The 24,034-nt window shown below is 36.2% G+C and overlaps 1 protein-coding gene across 7 annotated transcripts in view; it reads right to left on the bottom strand.

The window, feature by feature from the left end:
- Window positions 1-6,273: 6,273 nt before the first annotated feature.
- The window catches only part of UBR3 (ubiquitin protein ligase E3 component n-recognin 3), a 296,599-nt gene continuing 278,838 nt past the window's right edge, over window positions 6,274-24,034 (bottom strand). For all 7 annotated transcript variants that reach the window (XM_077154105.1, XM_077154106.1, XM_077154107.1 and 4 more), the window contains 3 exons: window positions 17,303-17,512; window positions 16,735-16,874; window positions 6,274-16,451 (listed from right to left, as the gene is read on the bottom strand). In XM_077154105.1, coding sequence (XP_077010220.1) covers window positions 16,334-16,451; window positions 16,735-16,874; window positions 17,303-17,512 — 468 coding nt within the window. In that variant the 3' untranslated portion in view covers window positions 6,274-16,333. The remainder of the gene's footprint in view (window positions 16,452-16,734; window positions 16,875-17,302; window positions 17,513-24,034) is intronic.

The raw sequence follows: 24,034 nt of genomic DNA, 5'->3' as shown, positions 1-24,034 counted from the left end.
GCGTAAGTTGTTTTTGGAAAGTTTGATAAAATTCCCCTGTGAAGCCATCTGGCCCTAGGCTTTTCTTTGTAAGAAGATTTTTGATGACCGATTGAATCTCTTTACTTGTGATTGGTTTGTTGAGATCTTCTATTTCTTCCTGAGTCAGTATAGCTTGTTTGTCCATTTCATTAAGTTGTCTAGTTTGTTGGTATATAGTTGTTCATAGTATCCTCTTATGATTTCTTTTATTTCTTCAGGGTCTGTGGTAAGCATCCCATCTCATTTCTGATTTTGTTTATCTGCATCCTCTCTCTATTTTCTTCTGTTAGTCTTGCTAATGGACCGTCAATTTTATTGATTTTTCTCAAAGAACCAACTTTTGGTTTTATTGATCCTTTCTATCATTCTTTTGTTATCCCATTCATTTGTCTCTGACTTAATCTTTGTTATTTCTCTTCTCTTATTTGCTTTAGGGTTACTTTGCTGTTCTTTCTCAAGTTCCTCCAGGTGTGCTATTAAGTCTTTGACTTTTGCTCTTTCTTATTTTTTAATATAGACATTTAGGGCAGTTAATTTTCCCTCAGCACAGCTTTTGCCACATCCTATAAGTTCTGATAAGTTGTATTCTCATTTTCATTTATCTCCAGATAGCTACAGATTTCTCTCGCAATTTCTTCTTTGACCCTCTGGTTGATTAAGAATGTGTTATTTAATCTCCATTTATTTGTGAATTTCTTGTTCTTTGGTGGTTATTGAGATCCAGCTTCATCCCATTGTAATCAGAGAAAGTGGCTTGGATAATTTCAACATTTTTAAATCCATAAAGACCCATTTTGTGCCCCAGCATATGATCTATCCTGGAGAATGTTCCATGAGCACTAGTGAAGAATGTATATCCTTGTACTTTGGGGAGCAATGACCTATATATGTCTGTTAGGTCTAATTCATCTATCAAGATATTTAACTTCTCTATTTCCTTGTTGATTTCTGTCTGGTTGTTCTACCTACAGAGGGGAGCGGTCTGTTGAAGTCTCCTACTATTATTGCTGAAACATCTATCGCTCCCTTCAGTTTTGCCAATATCTGTCTCATGTACTTAGGAGCTCTTGATTGGGAGCATAAACATCTATGATTGTTATATCTTCTTGGTGAATTGATCCTTTAGTTAGTATATAATGTCCTTCTTTATCTCTTATGATATCTTTACATTTAAGGTCTATTTTGTCCAAAATTAGTATAGCTACTCCTCCTTTCTTTTAGTTACAACTTACATGGAAAATCTTTTTCCATTCTTTCACTTTCAACCTATTTGCATCCTTGTGTCTAAGATGAGTCTCTTTTAAGCAGAATAGCTGGATATATTTCTTAATCCATTCTGCCATCTGTATCTTTTAACTGCTAAGTTTAGTCCATTAACATTCAAAGCTATTCCTGTAAAGGTGTTTCTTGACCCCACCTTCTTATTTTTTATTTTATTTGTCAGATCTATATATTCTTTTTCCTCTTTCTCTTTGTATTCTTTAAATTACCCTTAGTGGTACTCTATAATTCTGTACCCTCCTCCAGACCTCCCTCTCCTGTCTTTTATTTTCAGCCAGCAGAACTCCTTTCAGTATTTCTTATAGGGCCAGTCTCTTGTTGACACATTCTTTCAGGACTCATTTGTCTGTGAAAACTTTAATCTCTCCCTCAGTTTTGAAGGATGATTTGGATGGGTACAGAATTCTTGGCTGGAAGTCTTTCTCTTTCAGGATCTTGAATATATCCTTCTTGCTTCCAGGGTGCTAGCTGAGTAGTCTGAACTCAGTCTTATTTGGTTTCCCTTGTATGTGGTAAATTGTTTTTCTCTTGCTGCTTTCAGGATTTTCTGCTTCTCTTCAACATTTGACAGACTGATTAATATGTGCCTTGGGGAAGGCCTATTTGGATTTATTCTGCTTAGAGTTCTTTAGGTTTCTTTGACTTGTATATTTATGTCCTTCCTGAGGGTTGGGAAGTTTTTCCCCATTATACCCACAACTATTCTTTCTAGCCTTTTAATCCTCTCTTCTACTTGTGGGACACCAATGATTCTTATATTTCTGTGCTTTGTTTTGTCTATCATTTCCCTGAGATTCAATTCAATTTTTTTCTATCTTTTTTTGCCATTTGCTGTTTTGAATCTTCAAAGTCAGCTGTCCTGTCCTCTTTATCACTTTTTCTTTCTTCTCTCTCTTCAAATCTGGTGTTGTGTGCCTCTAGATATTTTTATTTGGTCAACAGAGTCTGTAATCTCTATGATATCCACTACTTTTCTGTTTATTTTTTCAAATTCCTCTTTATGCTCTTCTACTGTCTTCTTGATCTCCTTTATGTCATTTGCTAGCCCATTTATTTAATTAAGTAGAGTTGTATGAACATTTTTGATTAGTTGTCCCAATGTCTGCACCTCCTCTGGTATTTGAATTTGGTCATTAGGCAGGGCTATATCTGTTTGCAATGTGATATGCTTATTGATCTTCTGCTGTCTTCGTGGCATGTAAATATCTTGATTGATTTACTTTGGGAGTTGATTTCTTTCAGTAGTCTAAAGTGTTGTGTTTGTGGGATGGTTGTTGTACAGCAGTGAACAGGGTACAGGGTTGGGCACTCAGTGCAGTGATTTGTTTCAGGGCATGTATAGGTACAGATTGGGGATGTTACACTGATGCCTGTGAAAATGGGCACCCTCAACGGCCAGGGAGGATGTAGCTGTGTGGGTGCACCAGTTTGGGGTGCATAACCCTGGTGTGCACTGGTCTAAGGCATGGGGCCCTTTGTGTGCATGTGTAGAGCTGTGGCAGCAGGTCAGTGTTATGCCTTTGTGGACTGAGGGCAGATGTGACCCGGTTGCACAGGTCAGCACTTTCTCAGAGCTGGGAAGTGTGGCTGAGGGCTGTGTACATGTGCAGTTCCAGGATTGCTGTTAAGTGCAGTTCTCAGAACTGAATGATGTGATTGGGGCCCATGCTCAAGCTTGGGTCTAGAAGTGCCATAAACTGATACTCAGAGCTGGGGGGTGGGGGGTGAGGCTGTGTGACTCTATGGGCAGGGGTCAGGGGTATCCTGGGTATGGAGGTTAGTGCCCATAGCCTTTATACACTGGCAACAGCCTGCGGGAAACAGAGAGGGGGAGGTAGTGCTCAGGAGGGGTGCAGGGGAGGTGGGTTGGGCTGCACTAGGGGTGGGGGTGTGGAGCAGGTATGTGTACTGAGGTCTGGTGGGGTGGGGTCTCCTGGAGCACAAAGAATGGGAGTGGATGACGGGGTTCGGGTGTGTGGGGTGTGGGGTGAGTCACTGGTCACAGGGCTGCACTGGGGAGTATAATGCGCCAAAGAAATGTGGCCTGGCTTACTTCCTAGTCCCTGGCTCCCGTCTGTGCACTCCCATGGGCTCCATGCCTCTGAACCAGGCTCCAGCCCTCTGCCTCTCAGTTCCTCGGCCTCTGCAACCAGGGCTGCTCCATGTGGTGCAGAAGGCTCTCCCAGGTCAGCTGCACTCCTGAATCGCTGCCTTAGTTGCCTTCCTGTGCCTTCTCAAACTTTTTGTCTATCCAATATATTTTAACCTTTGTTGCCCCTATTATTTATTTTTTTATCCATATTTTTTATTCATCTGTCCATACCCTAGATAAAGGGGGCATCAGGCGTGAGGTTTTCACGCTCACACAGTTGCACTGTAAATGTTATATCATCAATCATCTCCAAAAAACAAGGCTACTGGAACATAGTTCCATAGTTTCAGGTACTTCCCTTTAGCCATTCAAATACACCATAAACTGAAAGGGTATATCTATATAATGCATAAGAATAACCTCCAGGATAACCTCTTGATCTGCTTGAAATCTCTCTGCCACTGCCACTTTATTTTTCTCATTTCTCCCTTATCCCTTTTGGTCAAGAAGTTTTCTCAATCCCTTGATGCTGGGTTCTGGCTCTTCCTGGGAATTCTGTCCCATATTGCCAGGGAGATTTACACCCCTGGGAGTCATGTCCCATATAGGGGGGTGGGGGTGGGGAACGGCAGTGAGTTCACTTGCTCTGCCGGCTTTAAGAAAGAGGCCACATCTGAACAACAAAAGAGGTTCTGTGGGGGTGAGTCTTAGGGGTAATTTTAAGTAGACTTAGCCTATCCTTTACAGGAATAAGTTTCATAGGGGTGAACCCCAAGATCAGGGGCTTGGCCTATTGATTTGGTTGTTCCCACTGCTTACAAGAGTATCAGAAATTCTCCAAATGGGGAAGTTGAATCTTTCCTCTTTTCTCCCCATTCCCCTAAGGGGATCCTGCAAATATTTCTTTATTCACTGTCCCGATCACTGTGGGATTTATTGGGGCATCACACTAACCTGGACAAACCAAGAAAATCCCATGCCCTATTCAAGATGGTGTTTAACTACACTGACCGTACAAGTTAAATTAGGAAATGCACTACTCAAAATATATATTTTGCACTAAATAAACATCTCTCCCTTTAGTCTCACACAGAAGTTGAAGTTTTAAGATATGGACGATATCATCCTTCACTCAGATAATATGACATTCTTTATCCTTGCTAATACTCTTTACTCTGATATCAACTTTGTCTGATATTAATATAGTCACTCCAACTTTCTTTTTATTGGTATCAACATGGTAGTTTTTCCATTCTTTTATTTTGAACTTTGCGTTAAAATCTTGTGAGCTGGCTCATGACACTCTGCCCACCTGGATCTGGCCAGGCCAAAGTCCTCCATTACTTACAAGTTGCATGAGCCATTAAATCCCACTTTTTTTTTTTTTGGTCGAGTTGGGGGTCTGTCATATGCCACAGACCAGGCTTGACTGATCTGTGAGTCGGTCCAGGGAATTTGGTCATTCTCAGTGCACAGAGATGACTTTGTTAGGGAAATATAAAGTGGAGAAAATGAAGATGGAAAGTTGGGAGGGGCATCCCATCCTATCAGCTTGGTTGGATATATAATCCATCAAATGGATCAGTGAATAATTGAAACTCTCAAAATTATTAAAACTTGGGGTCTAAGCCCAGTCCTGGGACCCAATTGGAAGAGGAAACTCTGTTCCCCAGGTCTGGCTTTGAGAAGGCCAATTCCCCATGAGGAGACCTTGGCTGTCACACACCACAATGCCAACCTACAAAAACCATCTCCCAGCAGGGCTTCTTCCTTGGCTGCCTCTCCCCGTTGTGCACCATCCAGACCCAGCATTCCTCTGTACCAGAAGAAAAACCCTGCTCAACATTTCAATATCATCCTGGGGAGCGTTTTCAAGGGTGAGTGAGCTTCTGACCATTTAATTCCTTAAGCAGCAGAAACCTCAATCGTTCCTAAGAGTCTGCACATGGCTCAGAAAAAACTGCTGCTCCCATTTCCCCTAGTTGCCCTGGCACAGGACTGCCAAGACATCAGGTCAACACTGGCACCAGGCACTGTCCAGGCACATGGCCCTCCCCTGGGCTTTGGGGGGGGGGGGCCTCCAAAGAGGCTTATACTGGATTTCGTATCTCATGACCTCACCCTCTGCTCCCCAGACAGACTGGCCTCTCAGCTTCTTTCCAGCCTTTTCCCTCTGGGCAGTTTCTGACTAACCTATTTTCTACAACATCAAGACAGAGGGTATAGAAAAGTGTCAAATCACTCCAGGGTCTGTGTCCCAGTTATGAAGTCCAATGGGAATGAATTCCAAAGGGAATGATTTGCCCCACACCTTAGATTTATAATTAATGGTCAGTTTATTTTTCTTCTCTCCCCATCCCACACTGTTCCTGGAGTAAAAAACAGAGATTTCTTTTTATAGATTCTAGATTCTGTACTCATAAGCAATGGTAGATATACTTTTTTTTTTTTTTTTTTTTTTTTTTGGCATGGGCAGGCTCCAGGAATTGAACCTGAGTCTCCAGCTCTGCAGACAAGAATTCTTGCCACTGAGCCACCGTTGTACTGCCCACTATACATTTACTTAGTGAAAATTTCTATCAGGGAAGACCTGTTTTTCCCTTTTTTATTACTGAGTTTTCTCCTGTCTCCATCTCCAGCTTGGTGTATTGGGTCACTAGCCCTACAGTAACTACTCAAGAAATATTCAGTGGTTGAATGAACAACTGAATGAATGAGTGGATAAAAAAATGAATGAATGGACAAATATCTGCATTGTAATCTTCTAGGGCACCTTCCCAAATTGGCAGAGAAAACTTTCAATAGTTCTTGGCAGCTCTTCTTCAGGGATGCACCCATCAAAGAACCCTCTGATAAACATAATGAAGTTCACAATAGAATTTAATTATGAAGATACGTTTATTTGCTTTTTGTTTCGTTTTGCAATAGAGGTGAATGAAAACCTTGCTCCCCAGATACTGGGCAGAATTTCTCCATGAATGGGGTTGGGCAGTTTTGCATTTCCAGCACAGCTCAGCTCTATTGGGCCACTTGGCATCCACATGGTCCTGGAGCAGCTGTGCACAGTTTGGAGTTTGGATAGTAGTCCCAACGGCTCCTCTAGGACTCTCAAACAATAAAGTCAAGGCTTGGTCACTTTCATAAGGCTGCTGAATTCTGTGCTCTTTGTAAGAGCCTTGGCAGCTGCTGGGTCAGCTTTAGAGGGCATCCTTTCTCTGATGTTGCAGGATAGTACTGGCCATGGAGAATTCTGCAAAGACAAGGGGCTGGACCACTGACCCCAGAGGGGCCCACATCCAGACTGTGAGGAACCAGGGGTTCAGTTTCATAAAGCCAAACCAGAGCTTTTCTACTAAGACTAAATGGCTGTACCTTTCCCAATCTCCCAGCCCCTCCAATCTGCTTCTCCCTTTCCTAGAGCTGAGCTAGGCTCCCAGGTTTGCCCCTCATAACAGAAGCCTCTGAATTAACATTTCTTCGCTCCATTTTCATTTGCAGAGCTCAGCAGAAGTCTGGAGAGGAATCCAAAAGTGACCCAGAGCTGAGAGGTAAACCATACAATGGCTGGAGTGACCTGCTCTTGGCATGAGGGGAGCCAAGATAGAAATTCCCCGACATTTTAGGCCAAAACAGGTAATTTTTCTGTATCCAAACTTATTTATCTTTTTACATGCTTGTATATCACTTATACTTGTTATAATCCTTTTATACAAAATATTTTACTGAACTTTGATATTTTCTACTTTATATCTATACTTTATAATCCCTGTGGTTTTAATAATTAGTTCTCATTATCACAATTTAAAAAAAGAAATATAAAGTGATTCACATAATTTTAAGGATTCAAATTTATTAAAAATATGTTGCAGAGAAAAATGTTTTAGTTAAAATGCTTAATTACATTGGAAAACATAAAATTTGAATACATAATAAGGGAAAAGGGACTAGGTAATCACTATAAACAATTCCATCTAGAAAACAAAAGAGAAACACAGCAGTCGCTGATTCACAGCAATTTAACATCCTACTGGGAAGGTATTTTGAGGACCCTCTTATTTTGTGGGTGTGTAATACTACTCTTTGATTAGGTCTTGATTTTACTCCTTGGGTGGAGCTCCTCTGTCCATTGTTCTCTGTCGCCTGTAACTCCATCCCTGAGAATATGTTCCTTTTCCATTATATTCCTTGTCCACATCTGAGGTGGACATTTGAGAATATTCTTCCTTGGGTGTTGAGCAGCTACCTTACCTATGTTCCATAAATGGTTGACAGTACAAAGTCATTTTAACTTACAAAGAGTCACAGAATATTCAGCTCATGATTTCTTTAACAATGCAGTACTTTTGAAAACATGGTAGACCTTTTATTTATTTGATTCCAATCAGTCCTATCTTCCAACAGCAACAGTTTTTTAAACATTCTTAGATTTATTTTATTTCTTTGCTTTCTAGTTTCCAGACCTCTCTTTCCAGTTATTTGGAGGTAAATTGAGTTGATCAGATTTCAGTGACAGGCGACACTTTTAGTCTCTTTTCCCAAATCATTTTGTCCAATCAAAAGGATGTTCTGTATGTCATACCCTTCGTGAAGTTAAAAAGCAGAGATAAGATGAGTAGCACAGTCTCTGACTCCTTAGGAGCTTATATCTAAGACCTCTTTATTTTTGTTTTTGAAGAATCTCTAACTCCCAAGTTCAGGCTAGTATTGTTTTATTATGTAAATATCATGCATTTATAAAAACAACTGAGCATTTTATTAACCCATTGTAAAGACTGGCATTATCCTCACAATAACCCTGAGGTGAAGTATTATATACATTTTACGAAGGAGGAATCTGATGTCAGTGAGATTGACTTTTCCAAGATCTCACAGCTAGTAAGTGGTGGAATAGACTTGAACTCATATCTTTCCATCTTTAATGCTCATATTGTTCCCACCATATTTTCTGGAAGGATTTGCCAAAATATAAGCTAGAGAAATTGCAAGTTGTATGAATACTTTTAGAGTAGTTGATTGTCACTTGATATTTTTAGAATGTATATACAACACACATATAAAAATCACCCTTTTAGAGAGTACAATTCAATGCTTTTCAGTATAGTCCAAATTTGTACAACCATCCCCACTATATAATAGAGTATTTTCATCAATCCCATTTCATCCATACCCGTTAACAGTCATTTCCTACCCTTCTTCCACCCAGTTCTTGGCAACCAACCACTAATCTTTCTGTCTCTATGAATTTGCCTATTCTGGACTGTCATACAAATGATCTTTTTGAGTGGCCTTTGGTGTTTGGCTTATTTCAATTATCATAATGCTTTCAGGGTCACCCATGCATGTACAAGTACTTCATTCTTTTCTACAGCCAAATATTCCACTGGATAGATAAATTACATTTTCTTTACCTGCTCATCAGTTAATGGACTATTCTATTATGAATAATGCTGCTACAAACATTCATGTATAACTTTTTGTGAGCATGTATTTTCAATTCTTTGGTATATACCAAGGGTTGTATGGTAATGCTATGTTTAACTTTTTTTTCCTGCTTCGCGCTCATAGTTACCTTTATGTGTTCCCCTTCTTTTTTCTTGAGCAGATGTAAGTTTAGAGAAAAATCATGCAGATAGTAGACTTCCCAAATTACTAAACCTCCCCCACAAACTACAGTTTGCCCCATTATTAACATTTTGCATTATCATGGTACCATTGTTCTAACTGATGAAACAATATAATTATAATTACATTATTAACTTAAGTCCATAGTTTACATTAGGGCTTGTACAATTCTATAAGTTTTTTTGTTTTAATTCTGCTAACATATATATAAACTAAAGCTTCCCATTTTATTTATAAAATTCAATGGTATTGATTACATTCAGTATTGTTGGATTCATGGCAAAAACTTTTCCATCTCCCCAAACAGAAATTCTGGACCAATTAAGCATTAACTTCCTATTCCTCATCCCCACCTAGCCCCTGGTAACCTGTACTATAATTTTAAACTTTGTAAATTTGCATGTTTTATTTATTTCATATAGATGAGACCATACAATATTTGTTCTTTTGTGTCAGGCTTATTTCACTCAACATGATGTTTCAAGGTAAATCCATGTAGTAGCTTTCATCAGAACTTCATTCCTTTTTATGGCTAATAGTTCATTGTAGGTATAGACCACATTTTATTTATCCATTCATCTGTTGATGGATTATGTTTAACTTTTCAGGAACTGCCAAACAGCTTAGAGAACAATTGCACCATGTAAAATTTCTCACCAGCAATGTATGAAGGTTCCAATTTCTCCACATCCTCAACATTTGTTTTTGTCTGGCATTTTTATTTTAGCCAACTTGTGAGTTGTTACCTCATTGTGGATTGTAGCTTTGATTTGCATTTCCCTAATGATTAATGACGTTGAGCATCTTTTCAGGTCCTGTTGACCACCTTTTTAGAGAAATCTCCAAATTCTTGATTGTTTTTAAATGGGTTATTTGTCTTTTTGAGTTGTAAGGGTTCTTTATATAGCCTAAATATTAAACTTACCAGATACATGATTTGCAAATCATATATCTGCAAATATTTTCTCCCATTCTATAGGTTGTCTTTTCACTTTCCTGTTAGTGTCATTTGAAATACAAAAGTTTACTTTTTGATGAAGTTCAATTTATCTACTTTTTCTTTGACTGCTTTTGCTTCATGTCATATCTAAGCAACTATGGTTTAATTCAAGGTCACAACAATTTACAACTGTTTTCTTATAAGTGTAATATTAACTTTAACCTTTATCCTCTTCCAGGACAATGCAAGAACTTTGAAACATTTCATTTCCATTTACCTCATCAACTATATGCTATTGTCAAACACATGCACACATATTAATAAAATGCATTATCATAATCATTTTATGCAGTAAATGTTCACTTAGCTATCCTTACATATTCGCTAGAATTTTTGTTCTCACTTGCTGAAATGCTACCTCTCACCAGGGATATTTTTCCTTCTGCTTGAAGAGCTCCCTTAGATTTTCCTTTTCTAGGGAGGTTCTGCTATTGTTAAACTCTCTCCATTTTTATTTTCATGTCTTTGTCTTTGTTCTTGAAGAATATTTTTGCGGTATAGAGAAATCTTGTTGGAGTTATTTTCTATCAACACTCTGAAGATACTTTTCGATTGCCTTCCAGATCCCACTACTACTGTTTAGAAGTCAGAAGTCTTTTGAGGAAAAGGAATCTTTTTTTTTTTAATTAGAGAAGTTGTGGATTTAAAGCCATCCCTTTTACACTGAGCAGGTTTCCAGTATTTTTTATTTTTTTGCAGTTTCAGTATCATGGTTCTAGGTATGGATTCCTTTCTATATATCCTACTTGGGATCCATTGGATTTCTCAAATTTATGGTTCAAAGTCTTCCATTGCTTCTGGAAATTTCTCAGCTATTATATCTTCCAATATTGTCTCTGCCACATACTCTCTCTCCTTTCTTTCTTGAACTTCAATTATATGTTTGACATTCTTCAGTGTCCTGTCTCGTCTAATTTTTCATCTTTTAGTCACTGTGCTTTATTCTTTATAGTTTCTTCTAATTTATATTCCAGTTTGCTCAGTCTCTATACAGCCGTATCTCATCTGATATTTTTAAAAATCCATTGAATTCTTAATTCTTGATTCTTGTTACTATTAAGATCTAGAATTTCTAATCGGTTATTTTTCAAGTAAAATAATCACACTTTGTGTCAAATAATTTTAGTATCTGTAGTGCATGTTTTTTGGTATGCTGAATGATGGGGGGCACATTTCATTCTTTTTCCACATGAGTGTCCCATTATTGGAGCACCATTTGTTGAATTTTTATTTTTTGTTTGTTTGGTTGTTTTTTAGGAAGTACATGAGCCAGGAATCAAACTTGGGTCTCCCACATGGCAAGTGAGAATTCTACCACTGAACTACCCTTGCACTTCCCCCATGTAGTCTATTTTTACTGTTTATTTTTCTATTCATTCTAGCTTATGTGCATTATTGTCTCATCATTCCCCTTATTTGAAATATTTTAGAAACTGGATAATGTTATCATTCATTCTTTCTGCCAGATACTAGAAGGCTATAGATTCTATGACCAAGATTTCAGTTTTTTTCTAGAGCTAGACCTCACTCCATGGATCTTTTTTGTTGAAGTTTCCCAAGTCAATTTGCGGTTGGATGAAGCCAATCTTGTAGCAGGTTTTCTTAAGAAGGGATCACATTTGCATGCTTCAAACTGTTTTTCTATGGCCTTGATATTTAAAGGACAGCTTGGCCTAAGTGAAATTCTCGGGTCACATTTTCTTTCCTTGAGGTTTTTGCAAATTCTGCTCACTTTTGCCTTGCTTTACTTGTGACAAGACTGATGCCAATCTAATTCTTTGGCCTTCTAAGTTATTTGATACATATATTTTGACTATATGTCCTGAGAACGTTTCTTTTTCTTTATAATCTAATAATTTTCCTAAGATATATCTTGGGAGTTATTGTTCAAGGCCAATTTTTCCAGTACTTTGTGGTACTTTTCAATGTGAAGACTTGGGTTTTCCTTTATTTCAGGAAAGTTTTCTTAGACTATAGGTCTTTTAAAACTTTTTATTTTAAACAAATTTTAGATTTAGAGAAAAAGATACATGATTATTGCAGATTTCTGGTATACCTCTCACTCTGCTTCCCCTAATGTTGGCATTTCACACAACCATGGCATAATGATCAAAATCAGAAATTAACAGTTTAATATTTACTATACTACAAACCTTATTTGAAGTTCACCAGTTTTCTCAGTAATGCTCTTTATCTGTGTTAGAATCCTATCTAGGATTCCACATAGCATTTAGTCATTTCTCATCATGCTCCAGTCCATAACACTTTTCAGGTTTTCCCTCATCTTTCATGACCTTGACACTTTTGAAGAGTACTGGAAAGTTATTTTATAGAAGGAACTTAGTTGGGTTTGTCTGATGTTTTCACGTTTGGAACAAAGTTAGGCCTTTCCTGCCTAACTACAGAAATGTTTTCGTGAAACATATCAAAGGTTCAATATATCTTATTACTGGTAATGTTAACATTAATCACTTGGTTAAACTGGTGACTGCCAGGTTTCTCTTTTGTAAAGTTACCATCTTCCCCTTAGTAGATAATATCTTAGAGGACATACTTGAGATATATAAATTCTGTTTCTTCTTAAAGTTTTGCCCACTAATTTGGCTTTTTTAGCTTTCTTCAGTAAGATGGGCTCCCAATGGTCCCCACTTGGCATTTATACTCTTGTGTAATCACCTCCCACATTTTACCAAGGTTGGTATGTGTGGCAGAAATTATCATATGCCACTTCTGAGATTAGATCATTTAAAAAATACTATGACTTCCACTGTGAGCATGATTTCCTGCTTCTTTTTCACCAAGAAAATAGAGGGAATCAATTCTGAGACATTTTACTTTGCTCCAGATTTCCTTCCCCTCAAGTTGAAGCCTTTATCTGTGCTCTTAAACCTATTCATATGGGCCTGGTCTTAGGCCCTGTCTCAACAATTTCGGCACTGTCACATCTTACCTTAATTTAATTCACACAAGGTCCCATTATGCCTTTTCATTGCATTGCATTAGATGGAGTCACATTCACTCCACTGCTAGCTGATTACTCTACACAAGGAGAGCAGGAAATAGGTTTTTGATACTTGCTGTGCCTGATTATCAAGGGAGCTTAAAGTGTCATAAATAGAAAAATGCTCATTTTGCCATCATCCCTGATGAACTAAGCAGTGCTTGATATCATCAACCCAGATCATAAAGGCGGAGGAAAGGATTTTGTACTATGAATGGGACTGAGAAAAAGTCACAAGTTTTCTGTTCTCCTATTAACCATCAAGTGTGACACATAACTACCAGTGAATGCATTCTGCCTCACTGATTTGATTCTAGTGGTTAAACCATGTTTTTTTGTTCTGTTTTTTGGGGGGTGAGAGGAGGGTTTATCATTATCTCAAACATAAGCCAACAACAGGAATTTGAGCGTTTCTAATTATAATCCTCAAGATTGTACAAAGACTTGAGCTACATCTCCCCACCATACTGTTATCTTCAAGCCTTTATTTCTTTTACTTAGCATCTTTTCTAAGTCAAAGAAATCAATAAACATCAGAATTATAAAACATAAAGAAAGATTTGAGAACAGAAATAGATTTCAACCTGGTAACTGGCTGGTGAGCTACTAGATGGGAGTGAGGGCTGTCAATTCAAACAAAACCAGTGACCACTCAAAATAAATCATTATCATAAAGCACTTTAAATTTCATAAACACTTTAAATAGCTGGGAAATTTCAGAAACAGAAGGGACCAACTAGTATTCCTCAGATCTGCATACCCATTTCCCTCTCCCCATCCCTACCTAGAAAAACACACACTTAGCAAAGGCTGTGCATTGGTTATGAGACAAGAATAGAAGAAATAGCAACTAGCTCTGCAAATAAAAGGTAAAAGCTAAAGCAAATCCTACAATTACTCCACCTTAAAATGACTATAAGCAATGTTATATACTTTGCTCTTTTCAGTCATGCTTACATACATGTATTATTGTCAGTATCTTTGAAAACAAAGAAAAATGATGAAAGCCTCAAAAATTTTAAGGACCTTTCACAAACTAAATGACAGTAGGTTTTTATTAACATATCTTACAATGTTGATTATTCCTAATTTTGTAATTTCTGCTTAATTATAAGGATTGATTTAGTTTCTACAGTAATGTACTGTATTTAACTGAGCATTCATATAAGATTATCACACCAGTATTTTTTTTTAATAATGTACACGATATTACTCTAACTGGACCTGTTATTTTTAAAAGTGGGCTTATGAATGGGGCTTATAAAAGTTACGGGGAAAAAATTAAAGATCTAGTTTAGCAGCATGCATGTATGTATTCAAGTACAATTTTCAGCCAAGTGCTTTTTTTAAAATTTTATTGGTGACTAATTCACCAATATCAAAATAAACACTATCAAATACCCAAATTTTAATGTTAAGGCTAATATTTTCACTTCACATCCATATGCACAACCATAAAACATTCCATTTTAAATATGAAGTAATCAAAGTCTGAGTACATTATTTCATGTATATATAGCATCAGAGTTTCAAACTGTAGAATTATTCAAGTTTATGAATCCTGTAACAATATTTACTAGAGATGTAAATTAGCATTTTCATCTTTAATCACACTTACAAAATGGTCTGGTATTCATAATGACCAATGCAAAAAATATGATAGGCCAAACTTATGATCCAGTATTTAAAAAAGTAGCAATGTGTTGGAAAGGACAGTAATTAGTCAAACAGAATCATTCTAATCTTACAGAAAGTTATCTTAATGTTTTGGAAATGTATATAAAAATAGCAGGCAATTTCCATGTATTTTATAGTAGAGTGAAGGGTAACATTTTTACTTTTTGAATGCATTTGAAAGTGCACTGCTCTCCCTTCCCTATTTTAACACTAGGCCATCATTTAATGTCCATTTTCGTATTCTGTAACATCATGCCATTCAATTACTTTTTATAACATGGGTCTGACTTCATTTTTTATATTTTATCATTAGATTTTTTTACTCTATTTTTACACTAAAAATGTAAATTTATATAACAAGCCATGAAAGTCCAAAGTACCAGGAAGTGCTTGATAGCACCGCATATGAAATATTCATCTAATTACTGAGTCATTTGGAAAAAAATTGTGGTAGCAATACATAACATGCTTTTCATTAATCATCCTTCCCTACTTATAGAGTGGGTTTTAGCTCAATCATTCCCATTCTTACTGATTTAAAAACCCTAAAAACAAATTGCTTTTCACCGCAATTCCTAAGAATGCAGATGCATGGCTCATTCATGAGAGTCACTGCCACTAAGCCTTTTAGGAAACCAAGCAGAAATAGCAGTGATTACGTTGCACAAATAGTTGAACCTCTTGAGCTGATAGGAAATTTCCAAAATTATGTTTCGTTTGTGAAGAAGTCTGCACATTTCCAATCCAATCGTTTAAATAAAATCTGGTTGGTAATAAAAGGCAAACATACACAGAATCAAAATCTGTCACGTGTATGCTCTTAAAACTTCTGATTTTATAGTAAAATCTATTTGTTACTATCGTTAGTAATTTACCCAACTGAAATGACAAATTTAGACTTTTAAGGAATCCCCAGCCACACATATATCCCAAAATGTATTATATTAACAGCAGCTATCTACTTATTTTACAGCTATCTCAATTATTTACCTGGGGAGAATATTTATGAAGTTCCTGAGAATGAATTAAGTTTTCAGCAAAGCCTTAAACTTATAACTGATTCCTCACAATAATAAAAAAAATTTAAGTTCTACTATTAGACCAACTTTTACTATACAATATTTCACATAAATCATGTCTTACATTTTTTTTTCTAATTACATACAGCAAAAATCTCAAATCAACACAACAATGGTAGAGGAAAGGATGCAATATGTTTAGCAGATGCAAATTAAACACACAGTTATAAGGAAGCAATTAGATGTCAAATAAATCACACTCTAAGTACCAATGAGTAGCTGATACGCACTGTTGGGGGAATAATTTTTAAATAATTTGTGAACAAGTTGTGCTTTGTATCAACTGTGGACTAACAAAAAAATGCACACAAGAGAAAGATTTAACCTATTACTTGTTATGTTCTCCAGACACTTTTTTAAGTATTAAAATCTTTTTAAAGATTATTATACCATTAATGTGGTTACTAAGCACCTAATTTTGGAAAGGCTTCATAATACACACTTTCTTTTTCTCCCCCACAGCAAAAGCATTAATTCCCCTAAATTAAGTTAAAGCTTATTGTTGATAAAAGTAAATTCTTAATGAAAATGATGATATGATGCAGTGCTGAGGTGGTGAGTCACAGCCCATTATAATGTGGACCCCATCTTTTATTGATGTGATCAAAGGTATGAGAAATCCACTGCTGTTCAAGAACTTTGTATCTTTCCTTACAAATGTAGAGAGGCTTGCCTCGCCTAGAATAATAAGAAAAAAATATATTAAAACAAACAATATAATGGAAATGTACTCTGCATTTCTTTTTAAATAGATTTTTTGTGGCAAAAATATTATAGAGTAATTCGGTTTGCTTGATGTTTCTTCAGCATGCTGAAGAGGAAAATATCTCAAAAACTACAACAGCTCTAAACTAATGACTGCCAGAACTGATATATATATAATTAAAAAGCTAAGAATGGCACATTGTTCTTTATGACCAAACTTTAACGAAACACCCAGATATATCCATACACATCTGACCTAAGATCCCGGTCTTCCTCTCCATGAGCATCCAAATACACGGAACCCCAGAGGCAGAAGCGATGGCCTCGAATGATGATAATCACTGATGCATTGATCAAAAGGAAAATCCCTGTTCCAGCACCACAGTTCTGAGAATGCTAAAAAAATTTAAAATATACCAATGAACTTCATAACTAAATGGGCTTTATAACAAAATAAAGAATGTCTTAATTAAGTATCTTAATTAAAGGATTATCTAGGGAAACAATTAAGAATCAATCTAATTCAGAGGCTATCATCCCCAAAAGCATATATGACTATTGTTTCACAGCACATCATTGAAAAGCATGTACTCTTAAAGGACAGTGATAGTAGGGAGGGAAACTGGAATTGCACTTACGAATGGCAGAAGAAATTCTTCTATAGAAATAAAAGGAACAAGAACAAAACAAAACCCCTATATTTGTAGTGTATATTTAATTCAAAGGCTGGTTAAACTTGAAGAGGTGATTTGATCATATATGCCACATTACCATGTGGTATGAGATTTGTTTTAATAAATTTTATATTATTTATTATTGCTTACCAATACACATTCACAGTAACTTTGTTGTTTGCAGCAAAGTCCTTTCAGGCATACAAAAGTACCACAAACAAGGCAAACAGCAGGATCTTTAGGAACCTTGGTGCAGACACTACAGGTTTTTCTGTGGTAGTACTGAAAAATGGTGTTATAATTCTCAGGCAACTGTAGAAGGTGTGGTAATTTCCATCTTGATTCTTGGATAAGCAAGGCCTAAAACAATACCCCCAAATATTAATTCACTCTATGTATTTAAGTCACTAAAACAAAATAATTCTTTTTAAACACTTTTTTTTCTAAGAAAGAAAAATCTCTAAGAATGTGACATTTTCTTTATTAACACTTTCCTCATCTTACATTTTATCAATGATTAAAATAGTATGTCAACAATTACCACCATCCATTTTAATGCAATTTCCAATTCACAATGTGATGCAATTTTTGAGATTAAGTATCCTAACACACTAAAACTTGGTATTGCTTTAAGAGAAAAATATTAAAATACCATTAAACATGCATGGAAAATATATTTATTTTATATGTTTCCATACATGCTTAATGTGAAAATTTTAAATAGTTACACATTTTAAACACCAAGTTTTAACCTTTCTCAAACAAATCAAACCAAGTATTGGTTTTTTCTTTAAGGAAGGTCAAAGTTATAATTCATTACTTCTATTTCAAAATTTTATATTAGAGAGTATCCATCTTAGATGATGTAACAGTTCAAGCTGTCAAGATCTTTTGTATCCATAACTGCTGGGGCTACAACTCCTTTCAAAAATGTACTGATCTAAGTACTGAAAAAAAGCCAAATTTGTTCAATTTTACTGGAGATGACACTTTGTTCATTATTTACAGTTGTATAAAAATACTGGTAACAGTGCTAAATTTTTCTAGATGTTACTTCCTTAACACTCAAAATTGACACAATGTAGTATGAATCTATTATCTTAAGAAACTGTATAAATGACAGACAATTCATATGGTGATTATTTCACATTACCTACAGCTATAATCTACCTAAATCATTAGAGTAAACTAAGTAGCTAGAGTGGTGCTAGTAACCATAAAGAGGCCACGGTGGCAAGGATAAAGACAATACACAGGCACACAGTATGCCATTTTCCAGCATTCAGTGGCCCAAACTGGACCCCAAAAATGGAGGCCAATTACACTGGAACCCTCCCATCAGTGGAAGGGACAACAATTTGTCCTCAGTGGGCTTGACACTTTTTATTATAGGTTAGAAGGTACATTACCTGAAAGCCAGACCATACTAATCAAAGAACTTTCTACACAAAAAGAGATACAAGGCAATAGATGGATGACCATGAAATTCACTGGTCTTAACATAACCAATCATCTGAAAAAATTCCTGGCCTTTTAAATGATGAACTACTAGACTAATGAATTAGATGGTACCAACTGGATGAAAACATCTACAGATTGAAATTTGTAATCCTACAGAATGACACATAAGCCGTAAATAGCAACAAGTAGATAGGGGTAATTTCTACAGCTGGAATACAGAGGTATGGGAAACAGTAGATAGAAGGTAGTTGTGGCAACTCATGATTACACCTAAAATTCCACCTCAAATTATGGTTCCCTGATGTTCTGAACTCTGCTGTAATTAAGTAACTAAGGAAGCTGCACCTCCAAAAAGGATATAATACAATTTCACTGAAATGGAAACTAAATGCTATCTGACCATTGTAAGTTCCTCACATCACTAAGAGAATAAAGGGGGGTGGCTTATAGCATTAGGAGGAGTGACTGACCCTGACTATCCAGAGGAACAGAAATATTGCTAATATTGCTATACAATGAGAATTGGTAGCAATACATTTGGAATTAGAAGGGCCCATCCAGGCCCCAAACAAAATTATAAATAAGACAGGGCCAGTCACCATATTTTCAGGTCACATCCTTGGTCAAATAAATTCAATCAGTTGAGGTGCTGATCAAAGGAGAGGAGCATAAAATGGAAGGTAAAAGAAGTAATAATTTTTACTGTATATTAGCTGCTGCTTTATAATTAGTTGCAAATTTTCTTGCTTGCTGGTCATCTATTTTGGCAACATTTTTCATTCTCTTTTCTTTTCCTTTCTCTTAATATTGAATTCAGGGTAAGATCATGCTAATTAAAATTTTTCAGATCATCAGGATGTGATTACAACAAACATAGAGGAGGAATGGGCATCTCCAAGAGCTACTGGATTCTGAGACGTCCATGGACATAACTTTTGACTGCGACTTTGGGTTGTGTATTCGGAGAGAAAGTAGTAGGTACATCTGCGGTTGTAAATGGGACGATTACATTATTTTGGACAGGGAAAGAAGTGAAACTCCATAGATGAGAATAAGAATGTGTATTTACTGGGCAGATGAGAGGTGAATGTAATAGGCCACCAGTCTTTTTGGTTTTGGTTTTGATTTTGTTTTGCTTTAAATCTGCACAACATCCTTTTCTGCCTTCTCGCATTTATAGCTCTACAAGTTCTTTTGGAAAAGAACCTCTTTTCCTGTTCCATATTTCTGATGGGACTACTCCATCATAAGATCCTGCTCCGCAACAGGGATGTGGTATGTTAGACCAATCAGTTTCTCTCTCCCAGTAATCTGAATCTTGAGCAGACACATGGAGGGAAGGAACATGGTTGAGGATGTCATTCAAAAGCAGCACCTCAGAGAAAATAGACCAGAGATCTTCACGATTTTTCTTCTTCCTAACTGGGTGGTAGTTTAGCTGTTCTTCAGTTCTGCAAGCTACCCAGTATTCTTCCAATGCGTCCTATTTATTTCTGTTGTGGTTTGCTTTAGTTTCCGTTTTGCTAACTTTAAATAAGAATCGGATGTTATTGTTTGTAACCAAAGAATCTTAAATGACTCAAAAATTCAGAAACAGTAACACATGGATTATTTTTCAAGGGCACTGCTACTGCTGTTGGACTATTTAGCTCCAATCACTATTTATCCTGGTAAATCTTTCTAATCAAGATTAAAATTCTTGGGAAATAGAATCTGTTTGACCTAGGGTCAAGGTCAGAGCTGGAACAGTGTGAAGCTGTAGTGGAGTTTGGATGGAGTGCACCTAAATAACTTAGGTAAAAATTCAGAGTAAGCAAAAATAAATGACTACCGCTTTGACTCTAAAACAAATAATTATCACTTATTTTTATGAAGAGATGATGTCTTTAAAAATAAGCTCTTATTTTCCACCAATATCCATGCTAATCAATAATCATTCATCTAAAATGAAGGCTTATTCTTATACTATCACATAAGTCAATTTTTATCTACTGCTTAGTATATGGCTTATATGAAAGCAAAAAATTTTGAGTATGCGTACCACTTTTCTCCCTGGCCTGGTTCTACAATTATATGCAACTCTTACTCCAAGTCATTCCCCTCATGAGTTTTCAAACATCAAAATATAATTTCAGATTTGAAAGCAGTGTCCTAGCTATAGTCTGTGAATAAAGAAATTACTAGGCAAGAAAAAAATTATTAAAACATAACATACAAGGGTTAGTTAACTTTCCCTTCCTTTTTTTAAAAAAAGGTACAAAATGAAATGTGTCAATTAAGGATTTCAGCAAAAAATGGAAATTAATCAAAGCATAGACATTTTATTACTTAAGCTTACCTTGCCTTTATCATTCACTCCAGTGTTTTAAAAATTAAATGTAGTCTGACACAACCATCTGAAATGCTTATATTTTATTGTCCCTTTAATATCTAAAATAAAAATTCTCACTTTCCCTGAAACTTGGCTCCCTCCCAACAGTTTTTTTTCTTTTTTTTTTTACATGGGTAGGCACAGGGAAACGAACCTGAGTCTCCAGCATGGCAGGAGAGAACTTTGCCTTCTGAGCCACTGCGGCCCACTCCCTCCCATCAGTTTTACTTCTGGCAATAGTACAATCCCATCATTTTTTGCACAAATATTTATTAGGTGACTTGTCAGTATCAGCACTTTCTAGGATAAATAAAAAACAATTTCTGCCTTGCGGAACACCCCCATTCAGACACATTAAACAAACAAATATAATAAGTATGTTGACTATTATAATAGAGGCACTGGCAAGAGTACTGTCATAGTACAAGAGAGGGATTAAGATTGTAAAAGAAGATGGACCAATCACGGAAGAGATGATATTTATCTTAAAGTCTTTAAGGGTGATGAATTCAAAGGAGAAGGGTAGGAAGGTTGCTTTAGATCAAAAGAACTACGGTACAGATGTCTAATATATATAGCATGCTTAAGATACACTTTCAATGCTTGAGCAAAGGAGTAGCGGGGAGTGATACAGAATGAGGATGGAAAGGCAAACAAGATGGTCAGATCCTTGAATGCCATGTAGGGAGTCCATATCTTCCTCCATAACCAATGGGGGATCATCAATGGTGTTTAAATGGAAGCATGTTCCTATCAGAACCATTTATACTAGCTGCTATTCTTCTAATGATTTGTTTAAGATCTTAAAGTAATCTATTTCTTGTCATGATGCCCTATATGTTCTTCTCATGTGTTTCTTGCATTGGTTATTTTCTTATTTCTATTATCAGAATAATAGTCTAGATTTTCCTCAGACCATAAACAATTTCCTACTTCCCTCTCTTCTTGCTTTAATTTACCTATTAAAAGGCCACCAGAATTACCCCCCTAAAACACTATTTACATCATATTACTACATTTCTCAAAAACTGTAGTTCTAGGAGAGGATTATGGAAAGATGATGGTGTAGGGGGCTCCAGGATTCAGTTCTTCCATCAAAACAACTATCAAACAGGCAAGAACTGTCTTAAACAACTATTTTGAAACCCCAAAGGCCAGAGAAACACGATATAGCATCTAGGGAAGACTGGGAGGAAGAGACTGATGAATTACAGTAAAAAATAGTAAATTATTCTCTCTACGCTGTGGCTACCAGCACCATCTCTCCACTCTCTTGGCAGGCCACTGTGGAGGCAGCCTCTGGTTAGCTGCTGGTAAATGAAAGGAATGTAAAAATCCTCTTCCCCAAGAATAGAGGCGGGCACGGCTGATCACTAGACCTGCTTTATAAGTAATGCTAAAGGGAGTTCTTCAGATTGAAAGGAAAGGACATTAGACTTGGTCCCAAGTGGCATAAAGAAATAAAGATAATAAAGATCTGTGGCAAAGGTAACAGCTTAGGTAATTATAAATGCCAGTATTATTGTAGTGTATCGTTTGGTATGTAACCATTCTTACTTTCTACAGGGGCTAAATTGCAAATGCAAAAAAAAGTGATGACAAATCTAAGTTTTTAGACAAAATGTACAAAGATATAAGTGGTAATAAGTACAAAAAATGGTGGTGGTGGGGACAGAGGAATATAAGGAAAGTTTATGTACATACTATTGAAATTAAATTGGTACCAGACCAAATATGATTGTTATATAATTAGGATGTTAAATTTTTTTCCTCTTTCTTTTATATCGCTAATTTCTCCTCTAGGGGATCACTCTCATCAGAATACAAACATAATAATATTCTCCATCTTTAAAAAAGTTTTGATACCACTTTTCTTGCCAGATGTTAAATTTTAAATCCAAAGAAAACAAAGAAAACAGTTGAAAAATACATCCAGACTGAAGTGAGAAAGTACTCAATATGGTTAAAGACACAAATAAATAAATAAATATAAAATAGGCATTAATGGAAGTGAGGGACAAAAAAGATATAAGACTTATAAAGGCTAAATATATAGCAAAATGGCTGAAGAAAGTCCTGTATTACCAGCAACATGAGAGGACCTAAATAAATGGAAGGATATTCCATGTTCATGGATTGGAGGACTAAATATTAAGATGTCGATGCTCCCAAAAGCAATTTATAAATTCAACACAATCCCAATCAAAATTCCAACAACATTCTTTGCATAAATGCAAAAACCAATCATCAAATTTATATGGAAGGGTACGGGGCCTGGGATAACTAAAGCCATCTTGAAAAGGAAGCATGAAGTTGGAGGAGTCACATTTCCCAATCTTAACAGTAATCAAACAACATCGTACTGGCATACAGACCAACAGAACTGATTTAAGAGCTCACATTTACGGCTGATTTTTGACAAGGTTGCAAAAAACTGACTTGGGAAAGAGCACTCTCTTGAACAAATGGTGCTGGGAAAACTGGATCTCCATTTGCAAAAACAGATTTATACCTCACAACATATATAAAAATCAACTCAAAATGGATTAAAGACCTAAATATAAGAGCTAGAAGTATCAAACTCCTAGGAGAAAGCATAGGGAAACATTTCCAAGACCTTGTGTCAGGCAGTGGTTCTTATACTTTATACTCAAAGCATAAGGAACAAAAGAAAAAACAGACAAATGGGACCTCATTAAAATTAAAAACTTTTGTGCAAAGGGCTTTATCATGAAAGTAAAATGACAACCTACACAATGGGAAAAATATTTGTTAAGGGTTATAAAATATATAAAGAAATCTTTCACTTTAATAACAAAAAGACAATCCAATTTTAAGATGTGCAAATGACTTGAACAGACATCTCTCCAAAGAAAATATGCAAATGGCCAGAAGCATACGAAAAAATGCTCAACATCATTAGCCATTAGGAAAATGCAAATCAAGACTATAATGAGATACCATTTCACATCCATTTGAATGGCTACCATTTTAAAAATGGAAAATAACAAGTGCTGGAGAGGATGCAGAGAAACAGGAATACTCATTCA

Source organism: Tamandua tetradactyla, chromosome 3 (assembly GCF_023851605.1).
Source record: "Tamandua tetradactyla isolate mTamTet1 chromosome 3, mTamTet1.pri, whole genome shotgun sequence".
In the NCBI taxonomy this organism is placed as follows: domain Eukaryota; kingdom Metazoa; phylum Chordata; class Mammalia; order Pilosa; family Myrmecophagidae; genus Tamandua; species Tamandua tetradactyla.
This window is presented reverse-complemented; position numbering and strand designations above follow the sequence as displayed.